This window comes from Aedes albopictus, chromosome 3 (genome assembly GCF_035046485.1).
Source record: "Aedes albopictus strain Foshan chromosome 3, AalbF5, whole genome shotgun sequence".
Taxonomy (NCBI): Eukaryota; Metazoa; Arthropoda; class Insecta; order Diptera; family Culicidae; genus Aedes; species Aedes albopictus.
The window spans coordinates 132,306,844-132,325,247 of NC_085138.1; the positions used below are offsets into that span (position 1 = coordinate 132,306,844).

Consider the following 18,404-nt stretch of genomic DNA (forward strand, 5'->3'; position numbering starts at 1 on the left):
GGGATGGGAATAGGTTTGCCATCGGGACGTCTCTTACGGGATCTTCTCTTGGCGGCGGTATTCGATGGTTTTCGTTCCTCATATCGGCGATGCCACAATCATCATCATCGCGCTTGCCACCCCGAATTATATCGACGGTGATGAAATCGAGGCGGTTGAAGAATTCGTGTACTTGGGCTCACTGGTGACCGCTGACAACGACACCAGCAGAGAAATTCAGAGGCGCATTGTGGCAGGAAATCGTGCTTATTTTGGGCTCCGCAGAATTCTACGATCGAATAAAGTTCGCCGCCGTAACACGAAGTTAACTATATACAAAACGCTGATTAGACCGGTCATCCTCTATGGGCACGAAACATGGACCCTACGTGCAGAGGACCAACACGCCTTTGGAGTTTTCGAACAGAAGGTGTTGCGTACCATCTATGGCGGAGTGCAGATGGAAGACGGGACTTGGAGAAGGCGAATGAACCACGAGCTGCATCAGCTGCTGAGAGAACCAACGTACGGTGTGCGGGTCACGTCATCAGGATGTCAGATAGCAACCCGACTAAAATGGTTTTCGAGAGTAATCCAAGAAGACGTGAAGCGCAGCGAGCTAGGTGGGTCGACCAATTGGACGATTTGCGGACCCTACGCAGAGTGCGGAACTAGAGACAAACAGTCATAGACCGAGTGGAATGGAGAAGGCTACTATACAGCAGAGGCCACCCCGGCCTTAGCCTGATCGGTAAGGTAAGTAAGGAATCTCCTACCGTTCAGTGGAATTTATGGGAAAACGAATAAAAAACGGTTTGATTATTTAAAATTTTATTCAACCGTATCAATAAATAGTCTCGAACAGTGAAATATTTGATGAGTTTGCTGGTAGAACATTTATTTGCCGCAAACTAATGACAGCAAGCAATCCCGACTAATTGATGTTTCTGTCTGATCTACCGGAACAATGGTGTACGCGGGAGTAGGACGCGGTGTATGCTGTGGTACTGGGCGTTGAGCGTTGGTTGGTGTTACAGTAACAGCCGCGGTGAGAATTGGAGCTGTTGGAAAAGTTAAATGTGCATATTATTATTGCAAGACTGTTCTCAGATCTGGGGCACGATCGTATTTAGGCATAAACAACGTTGATTACTATCTACCACATAATTGCATTTTTACTTTTGTATTTTTCTTACTTCTTGCATTTGGATGGTATCCGTTCTCGTCAGCAAAGTACTGCATTTTGTATTCCTTTCCATCGGGACCGATGTGGCTGTACGACCCCTCGATCTGGACAATTTCTCGACCATCTTCCAGAGTTTTCTTGGTTATAATTTGTGAAACATCTCTGTTATCACTCAGCCTGTAACTAAAATTTTGAGAAATATACATATTAGGGTTATTCACTAAACAGACTAAATGACTGCGTAAGCCATGATTATCTGATTTTTGAAATGTTTCATGATATTGCGAATGAAATAAGCAAAGACTGCCTTGGTGATTGCGACGTTTAATCAGTTTAATCAGTTCACACTGTTTAGTGGATCCCCTGATCAGGGATGGGAACACCCACTTGCAAAGAGTTACACTCACTTGATATTTTCTCAGCTCAGAAGCGAGTAATCAAAAAACGATGTATGGACGACTTTTGCCTTGTAATTTTGTCAAAAACTTTGCCGAATAGAGTAGAAGTCGCACACGCTTACAAAAGTCGTAACAGAGCTGGAAAGCGACTCTCCACAAAGTGAGTGTAATATTATTATTTGCCTTCGCAGCTCCTTCATGACATCGGTATGCGTGTGCGACCCTTACTTTATTCGGCAAATTTTTAGACAAAACCACAAAGCAAAAGTCGTCCATACATCGTTCCTTGATTGCACGCTTCTGAGCTGAGAAAACAGCAAGTGAGTGTAACTCTTCACAAGTGAGTGTTCCCATCCTTGCCCCTTATTATTTAATTTAATTTCCCTTGTTTATTTCCCAATAAACTTGAGACAAAAGTATTTTGTGTTTTAGATTTTATATGATAATATGAAGTGCGTCAATAGCTTGAATGTGACAATCTATAACCGACTAATTACTAATCTAAGTTGCTTTCACAAGAAAAGAGTTTGAATGGTGTGAAGTACGGCAAAGAGGCATTGAAAATTTACCTCCCTTTGACTTCTCAAGCGAATGAGTTTTCAGGAAAATTATTGAATGCACAACCAATCAATAATCTATACAGGTGAGAAACTCTAGCGCTAGCCTATCTGACTTTGTTTTAGTATTTGCACTTTTTTTTCTAAACTATTTAAAAATAAACTTACCCCCAAGAGAATTCATCCGGTCCGTGATGATTGTATTGATTTACTACTGTCGGAACAGAACTCTCTTCTTTACTCGTGGTAACCTCCAATACGGCGACACAGCTGAAAACTACAACCACTGTGGCAACTAACAACTCGCGCGGCATCTTCGTTGCTATCTAGGTATGGTCGGCTCTGCGTTGTCTGTGGTCAGCTTTCTATTACGAAAGATCGAATACTGATGGGGGAATTTCTCGCGACCTTCATTTTATTGCATTTCGCCGACCACGATTGAGCTGCTTTAGTTTTAAAATATGCAAGAAAATTTTATTGTTTTAAAGCCGACGCCAAGCGAAAGGAAACCGTATCAGAATCCGTCATCTGACAGACAATTTTCTATTATCATAAATAAGAGAAACTAAGCAGGGTAACGGTTTGGCACTAATTATAGACACTAAACCACTGCAGAGTTGTTCCTTAAGCTAATTTAGGAGGATATGAGATTAAAATCGCATTTTTTACATTTAGACATGTGGTTGATAAAGAGAATTTGTTTAAAACTCTAGTAACTAAACAATCATAGTTACGTACAAGTAAAACTTTTGAGCTGGCAATTTTCGAAAGTCGAAACAGACAAAATTAAAGACAACAATCATGGAACTTTGTTGAAAATTATTTTCATTTTCATATGTTTTTTTTTTCATATTTATGGAATTAAAAACATATCGGTCGTAGGGAAAATGCTTCTGAATGCACCCACGGGGTAAAACGGATTAGGGGCTGTTCATAAACCACGTAGACCAAAATTTGGCCATCTCAGACCCCCCCCCCCCTCCCTCCAAAAAGTCTACGTGGTTTATGAACGGCCCCTTATCATCCGCAAATATTTTCACACCTGCGCAGTACCATGCAAGTGCTTATAGTTTAACAATATCGATTTTATTTATTTCAACACTGAATATATTGGCACCAACATTTCAAAAGGACATAACTGCTTTTGCAACCAATGTTTTTTTACAGAGCTATGGATCGTATCTTATCCTTCCGTAGCAATCCACTAGCACAAATATAAAGATAGATCCCCTTCTTTCGTTTAAGGTGGAACCACACCTCGAATTTTTAATCGAATCACGAATCGCGGCTGAAAAGTTGATCAATTGGCCGCCACCAGCGGGGAACCAATCGATAAACATTTCAGCGAAAACCGTCATTTAATTCTTCATATTTGTGCTTTTGAAAATTAGAGGTGTAGCTTCATCATATTTTCACCTTAATGTATTATGTTGCCCTTAACTGCATTTTTGTAACATTTGCATATTTTGCTGATATTGAGTTAATATCGGGACACGGTAAAGGCTGGGTATGGTGCGCAATTCAGGTCCCATTGTGATCCACTAGCCTCTGCCCAGCAACTCCTATCCCTACCTCCATGCGGTACCGGCCGGAAACTATGAGCAATCATAGGGAAGATCGGGTAACCTACCACGGTGGGAACTTTGGTCGTAGGCTGACAGGGAAGGGGGGGCTTGCTTCGGCAAACCTGAGCGTCTGTTCTTCAGGGAGAGCGGCTCACAACAGCGTCTGATCCCCATGATAGGAGCGGCTGATCTACGTCCGAGTGCCAGGGCAGGACTCTAAGCTCATCTGTGCACTATGGTCCTCCGGAAAGTAGGGGGTTGGTGTCAGACCCTACGAGCCAGCCGTAAAAACACTGTCACGGAAAATCAGCAACAGAATAATACGAACCGAGACCAACGGCAACGACCCCAGCGAACGAAAAGGACATGCGATTGGAAACTCGGTACGTGGAACTGCCGATCTCTCAACTTTATTGGGAGCACCCGCATACTCGCTGATCTACTGAAGGACTGCGGATTCGGCATCGTAGCGCTGCAGGAGATGTGTTGGACAGGATCCATGACGCGAACGTTTAGAGGTAATCATACCATCTACCAGAGCTGCGGCAACACACGCGAGCTGGGAACAGCTTTCATCGTGATGGGTGATATGCAGAAGCGAGTGATCGACTAAAGACGAATGTGCAGGTTGAGGATCATGGGCCGCTTCTTCAACTTCAGCATAATAAACGTGCACAGCCCACACTCCGGAAGTACTGATGATGACAAGGACGCATTTTACGCGCAGCTCGAACGCGAGTACAACGTCAAGATCATCATAGGAGATTGAAACGCTCAGGTAGGCCAGGAGGAGGAATTCAGACCGACGCGCCCACCAGCAAACGAACGTGAACGGCCTACGACTCATTGATTTCGCCGCCTTCAAAAATATGGCCATACGTAGCACCTTTCTCCAACACAGACGGAATCTAATCGACCACGTTCTGGTCGACGGACGGCACTTCTCCGACATTATCAACGTCAGGACCTATCGTGGCGCCAACATCGACTCCGACCACTATCTGGTGATGGTCAAACTGCGCCCAAAACTCTCCGTCATCAACAATGTACGGTACCGGCGACCGCCACGGTACTGGTAGAGCGACTGAACAAACCGGATGTCGCCTCAGCATACGCGCAGAACCTCGAGGCTGCGTTGCCAGACGAGGGCGAGCTCGATGAGGCCCATGATGAGGCCCCTCTAGAGAACTGCTGGAGTACAGTGGAAGCAGCCATCAACGATGCAGCCGAGAGAACCATCGGGTACGTGGGAATCGACGGAACGAATGGTTCGACGAAGAGTGCAGAACGGTTTTGGAGGAGAAGAACGCAGCAAGGGCGGTAATGATGCAGCAAGGGACTCGACAGAACGTGGAACGTTATAAACAGAAGCGGAAACAGCAGACCCGCCTCTTTCGGGAGAAAAAGCGCCGAAATAAGACGGAGCCCTCTTGACGGGCGGACGTGAGGTGATCGAAAGGTGGAAGCAGCACTTCGATCAGCACCTGAACGGCGTGGAGAACGTAGGCACGGGAGCCCACGGCAACGGAGGAAACGACGACACCAGTGCAGCGAAGGACGGAAATGAACCAACTCCCACGCTGAGGGGAGTTAAGGATACCATTCACCAGCTCAAAACCAACAAAGCAGCTGGTAAGGCTGATAGTCAGGATCTGAGAAGCCGAACAGCTACCGAAGGAGTGGAAGGAAGAGGTAATCAGCCCCATTCACAAGAAAGGCGACCATTTGGAATGTGAGAACTTCAGGGCGATCACTATTTTGAATGCTGCCTATAAAGTGCTAATCCCAGATCATCTTCCGTCGTCTGTCACCTAAGACGAATGAGTTCGTGGGAAGTTATTAAGCCATCGACGGGCGGTCGACAACGGACCAGATCACCTGTTCATCGACTTCAAAGCGGCATACGACAGTATCGACAGCACAGAGCTATGAAGAATCATGGACGCATACGGCTTTCCTGGGAAGCTGACTAGACTGATTAAAGCAACGATGGACGGTGTGCAAAACTGCGTAAGGGTTTCGGGTGAACTATCCAGTTCATTCGTATCTCGCCGGGGACTGCGACAAGGTGACGGACTCTCATGTCTACTCTTCAACATCGCTCTGGAAGGTGTGATGCGACGAGTCGGGCTCAACAGTCGGGGAACGATTTTCACAAAATCCGGTCAATTTGTGTGCTTTGCGGATGACTATTGCCAGAACATTTGGAACGGTGGCAGAGCTGTACACCCGCCTGAAACGCGAAGCAGCAAAGGTCGGACTGGTGGTGAATGCCTCAAAAATAAAGTACATGCTATAGTAGGCGGAACCGAACATGACCGGATCCGTCTGGGTAGTAATGTTACGATAGACGGGGATACTTTCGAGGTGGTGGAGGAATTCGTCTACCTCGGATCCTTACTGACGGCTGACAACAACGTGAGCCGTGAAATTTGGAGGTGCATCATCAGCGGCAGTCGGGCCTACTACGTGCTCCAGAAGAAATTGCGGTCGAAAAAGATTCACCCACGCACCAAATGCACCATGTACAAAACGCTAATAAGACCGGTGGTCCTCTACGGGCACGAGACATGGACCAAATCGAAAAACCCCGGTGTTGCAACTGTTCGTCGTCTAATGGTAAGATGTACTGGACCGTTTGGATGATGATACACTGTGTGTCTTATTTTTGCAAGCTAGTCTCCGTTTTGATCTTATGGCTTTCGAAGAACTTCCCAATAAATTTACTGCGTGTCACACTTAGGAAGGCTATGTAAAAATTACAACTTTTCGTGTTAATTTGGATTAACTATCATGCTTTATTTTCCGCACAACGAACACAATAGTTTGGGATCAATCATTGATGTTGGTGGCATTTCACCTTCCACATCACCGGCAGAAAAACCGCCAGAAGGAGCTGCTCCAAAACTAGCACCAGCTGACTGTGGCAGTAGGGTGGTGACAGTCGTATCTGTTAAAGAATAATCAATTAAATCTTATGTAATTCCTATGATTTAAAGTAACAATGCATGATATATAAGTAGAAGGAAAGTGCTGGATAATTCTATGAAAATCTCAGACATCATCTGAAAATTCGGTACAAATTGTTAAACTTGTAATTTTGAGTAAACAAACAAATTAATACAAGTTTTGTTTTACAATATTGTGATCAGTATGTATTTTGCGACACGAATGCACAATTGTGTAAAGTGTCGATAACAAACAAACACAATTTGTATTTTTTAAAGATTGTTTGTTTTTTTTAAGGGAATTCTTCTTCTTCGTTTATGGCTCTACGTCCCCACTGGGACTTGGCCTGCCTCGCTTCAACTAAGTGTTCTTTGAGCACTTCCACAGTTATTATTTCTCGGATACTTATTCAAAACGACGTATCAACATAGGATTTGCGTGTATTATACGTCGTTTTGAAAAAGTATCCGAGAATTGAAGGGCTTTCTTTGCCTGCCAATGCATGAATTTGTATATTGTGAGACAAGCACAATGATACACTACGGTAGTTCTGTTCTTTGATTTTTTTTTATATTTTTAATGTTTTTGAGAACATGTGAGTTTTTATGCCTGATTTGGCTTTCCCAAGCCACTCTTCATTAAGATCCCTGACAGGCCCGTGCACAGAAGTGGCACCAAGGGAGGGGTTTTTCCGAATTTCGGCAAAAGGCGGAGGGGCGCCTAGTGTATGAAGCGTCGGTAATGGGGAGGGTTTAACACCCAAAACCACCCCCTTGTGCACGGGCTAGATCCCTGAGGTCATATGGAAAAATTTAGTTAAATACATAAATATAACTACAGTATGCGGCAGGAAAAAATGCAAAAGGGGTTTTTCAACTTCAAACCTCATGTTCGTCCATTTGACGTTAACCAATCTATGTTTCAACATCCCATGATCCCTACCAGGCTAATTTTATAAAAAATAATTTAAAACATTTACAAGACTGCGCCTGAAGCTGAAGACAATCAAAATTTTCAAACCACGGAAAAGTACACGGGTCGCTAAATTTCATATCTGATGGAACATATTTTTTTACCAATAATTTACCCATCTGTACATATGTGCGTTGAGTTATTTGAATTTCATAATTTGACCACACGGATTGGTATTACCGAAAATTTGGGGCTGTCCATAAACCACGTGGTCATATTTTTGGCACTTTTCAACCTCCCCCCCCCCCGCGTGGTCATTAGACCATACAAAAATACAAAAATTTTTATTTGTCCATACAAAATGGTTATTGGCCGACCCCCCCCCCCCCCCCCTTATGACCACGTGGTTTATGGACAGCCCCTTTGCACTTCAAGTGAGTCGTTTTCGAGCATCTACCTCTACGTAGTTATCCGTCGTATCAAATAGAATGCGAACGACGCGTTTGATCGCCTTCCAGGTAGCATTGTTCTTCCTCTACAAGTGGTTGAGGAGGCGTTGCCTGTACGATAGGCAAACAGTTTTCAAACAATAAACAAATCGCTTTCGCTCTTTGTACATATGTACAACAGAGATGGTTATATTTGCGGTTTAGGGGAAGATGATATAGATCGATGACATTAGAATTGAACCTTATAACAACTAAGTTGCCGGGTCATTAATTGGCTCGGTAGCTTAGTTGGTAAAGCACTTGTCTAGCGAATAAGGGTCGTGAGTTCACATCTCACCTGAGCTGTGGATTTTTTCCCAATTTAACCAATAATTTACCCATCTGTACATATGTACGTTGAGTTATTTGAATTTCATAATATTTTTTTTAAATTTTTTTTCTACAATATCATCATATAGGGTATGTGTACCATCAGCAATCTCACGCTCCCATATTCATCCTATTTGAAACCAAGCGATTACGGCACAAATTGATTCCGTTCTTTGTGTTTTCATGGGTGCTCACTTCTAACATAAAATACAAAAATAAGAAACAAAACAAACAGCGCTTCAATCCTTTGTTTATCGTAGGATGAAATTAGGAGCCACATGCTTAAGAAGGGATCCAATACCCTATATGTGTTTATTTTATCTGGTATATGAAACTACATGGCTCTGGCTTAAAATTTTCGCATTTTTTCTTGGCGCACCCTGTATTTACAAAAAAAAGGAAAAATACGGGGGAACTTGATCCATCGAGCTCTGAGACGAGACTTGCGAAGACGGTCTTCTTTTTCTCCAGTTTGTTATTTTTTTCTTCCTCCTATCTGTGTTGACATTATGTTTTGGACTGGTGCACAGTGGGAAAAATTCGAACAAAAAAACGGATCTTTTGACGGGGTTGGTTTCGGTACGTGAAGTTGACCATTAGTGTCGTAAAAATGTACGAGAAATCGATTAGCGCTAAATTCATTCACCGCACGGCACGGGAAGTGGTCCATTTAGCCCCATTTTGCCCCTTTTTATACAAAAGGAGAATTAAAATGTACTTTTAAGCAATCAACACGACTGTGGATCGTTGAAAATACCTGCAGGTGAAATTAGAGGCTAATAGCAATCATAAGAATGCATGAAGGATCCTTGTAAATGCTTATTTTGCCCCATGTGCCCCAACAACTGCTGGAAATTCACACATTTCCCCAAGTGCCCTATAGAGTGTTAGTTGAGCCTTGGCACTCCTAGGCTACTCTATCAGATACAGCTTTGCCGAAGACCACATTCAAATCGGACGCCTCATTAATTAGTTACCGTAAACCGGGGTCAAATTGTTCAGCGGGGTGAAATTGATCATTCGGGTACTACATTTTAATTCCATAATAGGAACTCTTAAGCGTCATAATGATCATAAACTTTTTACGTCATCTGGTTCTGTCTAGAGATGAGTGTAGACTTTTATTTTCTTGGAAAAAAGTTAGTTTTGCCTTATTTTTCTAAGAATTTGCAATGCATTTCTCATTTAACTGAAATCATTGCTTCTAAACAATCGATTGCTAATAGGACTTCCCGTGAATTCTCTGTTTTAACATTTTTGTGGAGCCTTGGTTGGGAAGTTATCTAGCTAATCACAACATGAAATAGTTAAAAAAAATAGTTTATTTTATGATGAAATGGTCATTTATTGTGACAGAAATCACTTATTTCTAAAAAAATTGCCTACCTTTAGGCGTTTAAGGGCAAATTTCAAAATTTAATTTTGCATTTTAAGTATCAAATTCACTAGTTGTAAGATTTTAAACGCGTTATTCGGTTTAAGAGCAAAATTAAGCGGTGAAGGAATTTTTGCTTTTCAAACGATGCTTAATTGTATACTGATCAATTTCGCCCCAAAGTGGCATTTCCAATTTTTTGATATTTGAAGTTATTTAACTTAAAGTTTAAATTTGTTGAACAAAAATCTGTCACATGGTTCCTTGGAGATCCACTGGGTACTGGTTTTACAGAAATTCTTTTGGCAATATTTGAATTGCCACTGAAGTTATCCGCAAAAGTTGTTTTAAAGTGATCAATTTGACCCCGGATTACGGTATCGATTTTTATCCAGAACTAGCTGTCCCGGCAAACTTTGTCTTGCCGTCTTGTGGTGGTTTGACAACTGTTGAGCTCAAAACGGCACCGCACTCTAGATTGATTTCATTTCGTTCGTGTTGATTTCCTTCCCTGCTCATGGAGAATCAGTTCTTTGTCAATTTTGTTACTTTTCTAGTTAATTTTCGTAACTTTTTGCACATATAAACACAGCCACCACGAATACGAACCGAACCGTGCAAAAGTCATGCTGATCGGTTCATCCGTTCATGAGTTTTGTTTTGTTGCTTCAAAAAAACTTCAAAATCATTTATATATATAGGGCGCCTTAAAGCATAAAATCTATATCTATCTATATCTATCTATATAAAAATGCAGTGGCATACGTGGGACCGCGCATAACTTGCGAACGGATGGTCCGATTTGGGTCGTCTAAGTTTTGTTCTGTTAGTTTTCATCCAAGGAATGTTTATGAGGTCTAAAATATGGGAAAATTGAGAATATTTAAAAATCGGGTTTTCATACATTTTGAACGGGGACTTGGGCGCTTGGCTACTTGAAACGTCAAAAAATTGCAGTAGGCAAGACAAAGTTTGCCGGGGTCAGCTAGTTTTATATAAACGAAAATTGCTGTGGCGGAACCTAAAAACTCGAAATGTTCTATGAAAATGCTTTAAATATGCATATCTTCAATTTAAGGGTTGAGCACCTTGACTTTTCGAACATTGATTTTTTTTTTGACAGTCATGGGTCCCATTGTCGTAAGTACCTGGTGTAGTTCCACCAACTGTTTTAACTTACCAAGGTGCACGGATGCGTAGAGTATTGTTTTGATTATCTCTATTTCTGGGTTATTCTGCCAATTTTGCCGCAAAGTATTTTGCCTGTTGTCTTGATTGACATTGAACCTATGACTGAAACAAAAAATGAACTCTGTATTCTGAACACATGCAACAGTAAAATTCAGAACCTACTTACCCCAAATCAAATGCATGGTGATAGTTATTTTTCACTATGGGCAGTGCAAAGTTTGCTACTTGGTTTGTTGGAGCTCCGGACACCAAGAATACACTTACATTCAGCACGATTGCGCTAACCAGAATTGCACGTAACATCTTGGAAAGAAGGTGACTATTAAGCGACTTTCTATCACTAGCAACTTGGAGTGTCTGCTAAGGACTGAAGCAAAACTTGTTTGATCCTGCGTTATATTCTCACTGTTACGTCAGACGCCCAAAACTTCTATGCAAACAGTTCATCGTTCGTTTCTACGGTCAAACAAGTTCTGAACACATTCTTCATTTGGTGAACCCATTTCGAGCTATATTGAAATCCCATATGTTTGGAGGTTCCCAAACACACCTTCTTTTTGTGCTGTTAATATGGTTTCCTTTCGGGTAGAATACATACTTCGTACCATGATGCGCTTCTCTGTTAGGCATTCTTTTTGGCACAACAAACGGTGGCTACGATATGTCTACCATCTTCAAAAAAAATCACAATACATTTGCATTTATCTAAAAAAAAACTTTAAACCGGATCATTTTTTGCCTTTCTCGTACAACAAGCGTGTGCTGAAAGGTTATCATCCCCCAACAATAATGACTGATGAAAGATAGCTACAGTGTATCAAATAGTTAACTGTACAGCGATTTTTTCTTCAAAAATATGTTTCATTCAATTGTTTATAGTTTTTCGTTTTTTACAAGTCACTAAAATTTTGACTTATTGTAAAGCTACATAGTGACATATTTTGCCAGATCGAAAAAGTCTTCTAAGAGTTGGTAAAACTTGGTCATTTATTGACCAACATTTCAATGCTCTATATCTCAATGAATAGTGAATGAAATGTGTTCAACATTTTTTGAAGGAAGGTTAACACTTGAAGATTAAATATACGATCTTGTTGTGGATAGTTTGTTTACGACAAAAAATATGAAAAATCTGCTTTTGTGGTAGACGATGTTTATAAACTTTATATATTTTGCCATACGTTTTCCACTCTGAAAAGTGCATTAATTGAATGAGAACCCAACTGGACCTGCTATGCATACGCAGTTTAGTAGGTCCTATTCAAAGAGTTTTAAAAAGTTGAAAACAATTTCTACTGCACAAATTAAGATGAATTTCCAAATAATGCTTTCAACGTTTTCATATTTTTTGTTGTTAATCTAGAACCACAAACAAAGCTGCATATACAACCCATAAGTACAAACTTAAACACAGTCAAATTTAAAAATGTTTCATCAAGTACATATTGAGATATAATGTTTTTAAAAATAGTTCAATAATCATTCAATTTTATTTTCTAAAAGTATTATAACTTTTTGAACTTCTGTTCAATTTACTAAAAATTTCAGAACATAACTTTTAACGTATATATAACTCACTGGTAGAATTTTAGCGGATTTGATTCCTGTTGAAAAAAGATGTAGGCATTTGAATGAAACAAATATAAGGTACACCGGGGCAAGTTGAAACGGGTGGGGCAAGATGAAACACGAAGTTTTGAAATAGATATCAATACAATTTGGAAATTTAACCTTCGCTAAAAGATTGTTTGAATCAAAAACTATGTGTTATGGCGATCATACTGTTTATCATCATTAGAAAACAACATGTTCACCCGCTGTTTCATCTTGCCCCACCCGTTTCAACTTGCCCCGGTGTACCTTATGACAAAAAAAATCGCTGAACGGACAATTTTTTGATACACTGTATTATAATTGATAAATCTCTTCTTCTACTACAAATCTCTACGGCAACACGCGACACGCTATCGTTTCTTTTTTTTTGAGGCTGCTTCGGCATCCGCAACACCAGTTTAGAAGCGATCATCAAATTTCTTGCATCTCGATCGTTATCTCATTTGCACTTCCAGCTGGGACCGAAGTGGGTGTATCATATCGTGATTTGCATTTATACATACATATATATCATTCTGAGAAAGCCATAACATTAACACAGCGAAACATTTTTTTTTTTATCTCAGACTAATGTGTCTCTGGAAAATTTTGGGTCGCCGATTCCGAATCCGAGCTTAGATTTATAACGTCGCAAGTTTAAGCTATACCTGAATTTATAGGGCAACATATGCAAAATATTTCTTTTTAACAAAGTCAAATTCGATACAAAAGACGTTCGCTCGGTGCAAACGGTTTAACTGCAATGCTTTTTAACTGCAAGTCCGCTTCTTCTTCTTCTTCTTCTTCTTCTTCTTCTTCTTCTTCTTCTTCTTCTTCTTCTTCTTCTTCTTCTTCTTCTTCTTTATGGCTCTACGTCCCCACTGGGACTTGGCCTGCCTCGCTTCAACTTAGTGTTCTTTGAGTACTTCCACAGTTATTAATTGAAGGGCTTTCTTTGCCTGCCATTCCATGAATTTGTATATGTGAGGCAATGGGGGCAATTGGGGTCTCCAGTTAGCCTAGTGGTTAAGGCTATGGATCGCCAATCCGGAGACGGCGGGTTCGATTCCCGTTCCAGTCGGGAAAATTTTCTCGACTCGCTGGGCATAGTGTATCATTGTCCTTGCCTCACAATATACACAAATTCATGCAATAGCAGGCAAAGAAAGCCCTTCAATTAATAACTGTGGAAGTGTTCAAAAGAACACTAAGTTGAAGTGAGGCAGGCTAAGTCCCAGTGGGGAAGTAGAGCCATAGAGAAGAAGAAGAAGAAGAAGAAGAAGAAGAAGAAGAAGAAGAAAAAAAAGAAAAGGAAGAAGAAGAAGAAGAAGAAGAAGACAAGGCAAGTACAATGATACACTATGCCCAGGGAGTCGAGAAAACTTTCCCAATCGGAACGGGAATCGAACCCGCCGTCTCTGGGTTGGCGATCCATAGCCTTAACCACTAGGATAACTGAAGACCCCAAGTCCGATAAGTGCAACAATTTTGCAGTTATCGCCAACGCTATTTGTCAAAACAAAACGTCAACTGAGTTGCGATTTTTTCGAATGCACTAAAGCTGTATTGCGATGTTTTTGTGTGCATTCTGGCTGCGTCCTTCAGCATGTGATTACTGCAAACGGCTGTCAGTTGTTGCAGTTAGTGAATTACATTCGGTAACTGAAACGTCAACATGTTGCACTTATCGAACGTCTACTGTAGTTTCAACCCTAGTCATGCATTCGGGTCGTTATGACTAAGACAGGCACGTTGGCGTGGTGAGCGTCAGCTAACATGAACAAGGTTAACGTTAGGTACAATATTGTGCGTGAATTTGCTAACTGGACACGACAAATCGGAAACGTCGTTCCTGAAGGTCCCAGTACAGGTACTCTGCGATATAACGAAAAGCCGAACCGAAAGGCGGATTTTATTTGCGGGCTGTGTACCAGCTCAGCGAGGCACCAATGAACAACAGAATAGCCGAATCGTAAAGATAATCGGCAGTCGCATGCACGGGGTCATGTACATGGTACATGTATGTACATGTACACGGGGTCATACACGGGTCGCTTGACAAGAAATTGTTTATCCCCAGACCTTGGCTCGTTCCTGAATATTTTCTTATCTTCCATTAGGACACCGTAGCTACGAGGCAGTGACCCAAATGCAACAGACGAGCTTTACAAACATTTTCCTCTAGTTAACTGGCTGATCTAGAGAAGGTCCTTTCGTGTTTCCGAAACAAATATCTGCACGCGCCCAGATCGATTTCTGGTTCCTGATCATAGTAGATTATGAATTCGTGACCGACGTGTTTCAACCGACGGCAGCGTTTGCAATGCGTTTCGTCATCCGCAATGATAACGCTTTGAAGGAAGAGCTCATAATCGAGTTCCCTTGGGCTCAGATGGTCCACCCGCATTCCCCTGTAAAAGACGCTAAAGTCCAGACCGAATACGGATACGCGATGTGGCATGTTTGCAAAGTTCACCACGGGACGCAGAATACATACATTTATTTGTTCAACATCATTAAGAAAAGACATAATCAACAATATTACGCCACAATACTCGGTTTGTGGCTGCCGCTCTCCATCCTCTGACGCGCCCATCTGCGCTCTACGCCTTCTTGTGCCAACCGGATCAGTTGTACACACCAGCTTTGCAGGGTTGTTGTCTGGCATTCTTGCAACATGCCCTGCCCACCGTATCCTTCCGGCTTACTGGCTTACGGCTGGGTTCGCCGTAAAGTGCAGCGAGCTCGTGGTTCATTTTTCTTCGCCACACACCGTTCTCCTGCACACCGCCGAAGATCGTCCTTAGCACGCGTCGCTCGAAAACTCCGAGTGCCTGCAGGTCCTCCTCGAGCATGGTCCATGTCTCGTACCCGTAGAGTACCACCGGTCTTTTAGCGTTTTGTACATGGTGCATTTGGTGCGTGGGTGAATCTTTTTCGACCGCAGTTTCTTCTGGAGCCCGTAGTAGGCCCGACTTCCGCTGTCAGCCGTCAGTAAGGATCCGAGGATCCGGTCGTGTTCGGTTCCGCCTACCAGCATGTACTTTGTTTTTGAGGCATTCACCACCAGTCCGACTTTTGCTGTTTCGCTTTTCAGGTGTACAGCTCTGCCACCGTTCCAAATGTTCTGACAATATGCTAAATTGTTATCGCTCAACAGCACAAAATTGTGCGGGTTTGTCGCGAAAAGGATATTTGTATTTACAGTTTCTATGATTTTATGCTTGGGCTTTTCTCAAAACTTATACTAGAGTAAAAATGACAAACTGGGGATGCAATTTTTTTTATCATGAATAAAGTTCATGCATAATATGAGAGAAATAAAAAATAAACATTTAAAAAATCGCTATTTTCATAGTGAAAAGCACCACTTTGCGTAATATTTTTCATGCATTATTTTCCGCAAAACGAACACGTTATTACTTTTGGTGTGATTCCAATTGCGTCACGAGCATCATAAACTGGTTGTGACTTCGTTATTATGATGCTGGAGTCTGTAGAGGAAAAAAATGTGTAAATATAGTAAATATAGAGGTAAGCAACATAACACCACAGAAACGATAATAAAGTAATTTCGTTGTAACTGTGTTTTGTAACGCACATATACATTCCCAAACATGAATGCTTGATATGGCTGCTAGATACAAAATAGAACAAAACAGAAATAGAACAAAATTTTTTTTTTTTTTTTTTCCCTCCCCTGTTGGGGAAATTAAGCCACTGCGTCCAATAGGCTGAACTTTTGTGGCATGTCCCGTTTTGATATTCGCATCTAGCCAGCTAATTACCATGTGTCAAGTAATCAGCTACTGCCACGACGCGTCGTCTCCCAGTCAGGTGCAATGGAATTAATAAACTCCAAGACCTTCCCAGGTTTTGCAGACCAGATCTCACTGGGTTGCAAGCAACCACTATTTAGAAATCTTTGCCTGCGCGTGTATAAAGCACCACAACTGCAAAGCAGATGTAGAACAAAATAGAAAACACTTCATAATTTCAATAACATATACTAAAGTTGGATTTAATAATCGAAATTTATGAGAAAGTGCTCTTTTTCAATAAAATAAGGCTGAAATCCTCGACTCATTGAGACATTATTCACGGTTTAGAGGATTTTAATCCTATAACAAGTTTGAGGTTTAGTATATGTATTATCGATGTATTTGTTATAAATTCAGTTAAATATACTTTAGTTAGAACCCGTAAAATTTGTTATTAATATTTTGTTATTTTAACATCATCCTGCATCTAGTTTATAACTACCTATACCAATGGTAGCCTGTATAACACAATAAAAAAAATCTACAAAATGTTGTGCATGATTTTACATAACTAGTAACTCTTTGAACTTACCCACTACTTCTCGGAAAGTATTTTGTCCAATGTCTCTTTTTACCTTATAACTGAAACAAATGGTCAAATTGTACTTTGCTTGTTTTTTTTTCTTCAGTATAAGCAATACTGTCTTACCTCAAATCGATTTCATGATGATTGTTTTCTTTCTCTATGGACAGTGCAGAAGTTGATTCTTTGTTTGTTGGAGCTGCTGACACCAATTTTCCACACAATATCAATGCGACTGCGCTTATTAGTTTCACATGCGACATCTCGACCTAAAAATCACCTTTCTATCACAACAATCCGGACGTGTTACTGACTGTTGACTGAAGCAAAACCTTGTACGAAACTGCTTTATATAGTCGCTATTCAAAATCTTCCAAGAAAAATAAGCATATAGGATTAACATGTAAATTGCTTTCGAATGCATTTTTTTACCGTTTTATGAGGCAAAACACGATCTGAAGTTATTTCTGCCTTTCTCGTACACCAAGGTGTACCGAAAGGCTATATGTTCACTCCAAAAACGAAATTTTGAGAGAGCGGGGGCAAGTCTTACATACCAATCGACTCAGCTCGACGAGTTGAGATGATATATGTATGTGTATGTGTGTGTGTGTGTGTGCGTGTGTGTGCATGTGTATGTGTGTGTATGTACAAAAAAGGTCACCTAACTTTTAGATAGTAAAAATCAACCGATTTTAACGACCGACGGTCCATTCGACGCGGAATCTGGTCCCATTGTTTCCTATTGAAAGTGGTTAGGATCGGTCCAGCCGTTCCGCAGTTATGGCCATATACATATACCTTTTTCCTAGAATCTTTGTAACTCCGTGCAGAATAGCCCGATCTTTTCCAAATTTTGACCACTGATACATAACTAGTTAATCGTCTTACAGTGAAAATTTAAGAATATTTGATGCACTTTTGTAAAATTTACAGCTAGTTGAATTTTTTTTTAAGTGAAAATTTTGCCTGTCCCGATCATTTTGTCTATCCCTTGTAGTTCAATTTTAATTCTTTTTGAATTAAAAATGGGTTATATTACCGTTCTCATCCTAAAATTTGGTCGACCCAATTTCCAGCGACACTGTCGTAAGTTTATATTATTTTTTTAGATTATTTTGCAACTTTGGGTTAAGTTTACATACCAATATTTTTGTAAAAGTTTCACATATATCATGTTCAAAGTTGCTGTGGACGTATTATCTTTTGAATAAGACCCGGGGATTTGAAATCGGACACAAATTGGCGGAGATATGGGCCTAAAAAATGACATATTTTTGAGGGGGTTAACCCCAAACTTTTAATCGGGAGTGTATGTACAACTACCGAAGCAGTGGAAGAAAGGGGTAATCTGTTTCCTTCACATGAAAGGCGACCATTTGCCAATGTAAATGCTTGTGTCTATAAGGAAGCTTATATAGTTCAGTGAAATTTAGTGGAATAAAAATAAAACAATAATCGTTCTTCCGTTCTTAACTTTATTCCAATACCATGTCTTCTAAACTGCAACATACACTGTGGTGCATAATTGATCGGA

At 40.9% G+C, this 18,404-nt stretch overlaps 2 protein-coding genes and 1 long non-coding RNA gene across 3 annotated transcripts; all 3 read right to left on the reverse strand.

Annotated features, from left to right (window-relative positions):
* Window positions 1–821: 821 nt before the first annotated feature.
* Window positions 822–2,618, reverse strand: LOC115260267 (larval cuticle protein 65Ag1-like). Its single transcript, XM_062855246.1, has 3 exons — window positions 2,289–2,618; window positions 1,176–1,348; window positions 822–1,040 (listed from the first exon to the last, which is right to left on the reverse strand). The coding sequence occupies exons 1-3, from the start codon at window positions 2,432–2,434 to the stop codon at window positions 877–879; spliced, it is 483 nt and encodes a 160-aa protein (XP_062711230.1). The 5' UTR covers window positions 2,435–2,618; the 3' UTR covers window positions 822–876.
* Window positions 2,619–6,267: 3,649 nt separating this feature from the next.
* Window positions 6,268–12,150, reverse strand: LOC115258992 (uncharacterized). The gene is made up of 3 exons (XM_029859532.2): window positions 11,097–12,150; window positions 10,920–11,032; window positions 6,268–6,635 (listed from the first exon to the last, which is right to left on the reverse strand). Exons 1-3 carry the CDS (start codon window positions 11,231–11,233, stop codon window positions 6,484–6,486), a joined length of 402 nt encoding a protein of 133 aa, XP_029715392.1. The 5' UTR covers window positions 11,234–12,150; the 3' UTR covers window positions 6,268–6,483.
* Window positions 12,151–14,278: 2,128 nt separating this feature from the next.
* Window positions 14,279–17,345, reverse strand: LOC115260258 (uncharacterized). The gene is made up of 3 exons (XR_009998914.1): window positions 16,994–17,345; window positions 16,877–16,926; window positions 14,279–16,017 (listed from the first exon to the last, which is right to left on the reverse strand). It is a non-coding gene; the product is annotated as an uncharacterized LOC115260258 (long non-coding RNA).
* Between the last annotated feature and the right edge of the window lie 1,059 nt (window positions 17,346–18,404).

Bases quoted from the DNA above. Each gene is read 5' to 3' on its own strand.
- LOC115260267 (XM_062855246.1), bottom strand. From the start codon at position 2,434: ATGCCGCGCGAGTTGTTAGTTGCCACAGTGGTTGTAGTTTTCAGCTGT. The intron at 1,349-2,288 runs GTAAGTTTATTT...TCAAAATTTTAG, and splicing joins CCGGATGAATTCTCTTGGGG to TTACAGGCTGAGTGATAACA. The intron at 1,041-1,175 runs GTAAGAAAAATA...CTTTTCCAACAG, and splicing joins ATACCATCCAAATGCAAGAA to CTCCAATTCTCACCGCGGCT.
- LOC115258992 (XM_029859532.2), bottom strand. From the start codon at position 11,233: ATGTTACGTGCAATTCTGGTTAGCGCAATCGTGCTGAATGTAAGTGTA. The intron at 11,033-11,096 runs GTAAGTAGGTTC...TTTTTGTTTCAG, and splicing joins CACCATGCATTTGATTTGGG to TCATAGGTTCAATGTCAATC. The intron at 6,636-10,919 runs GTAAGTTAAAAC...ATTCTTTAACAG, and splicing joins CTACGCATCCGTGCACCTTG to ATACGACTGTCACCACCCTA.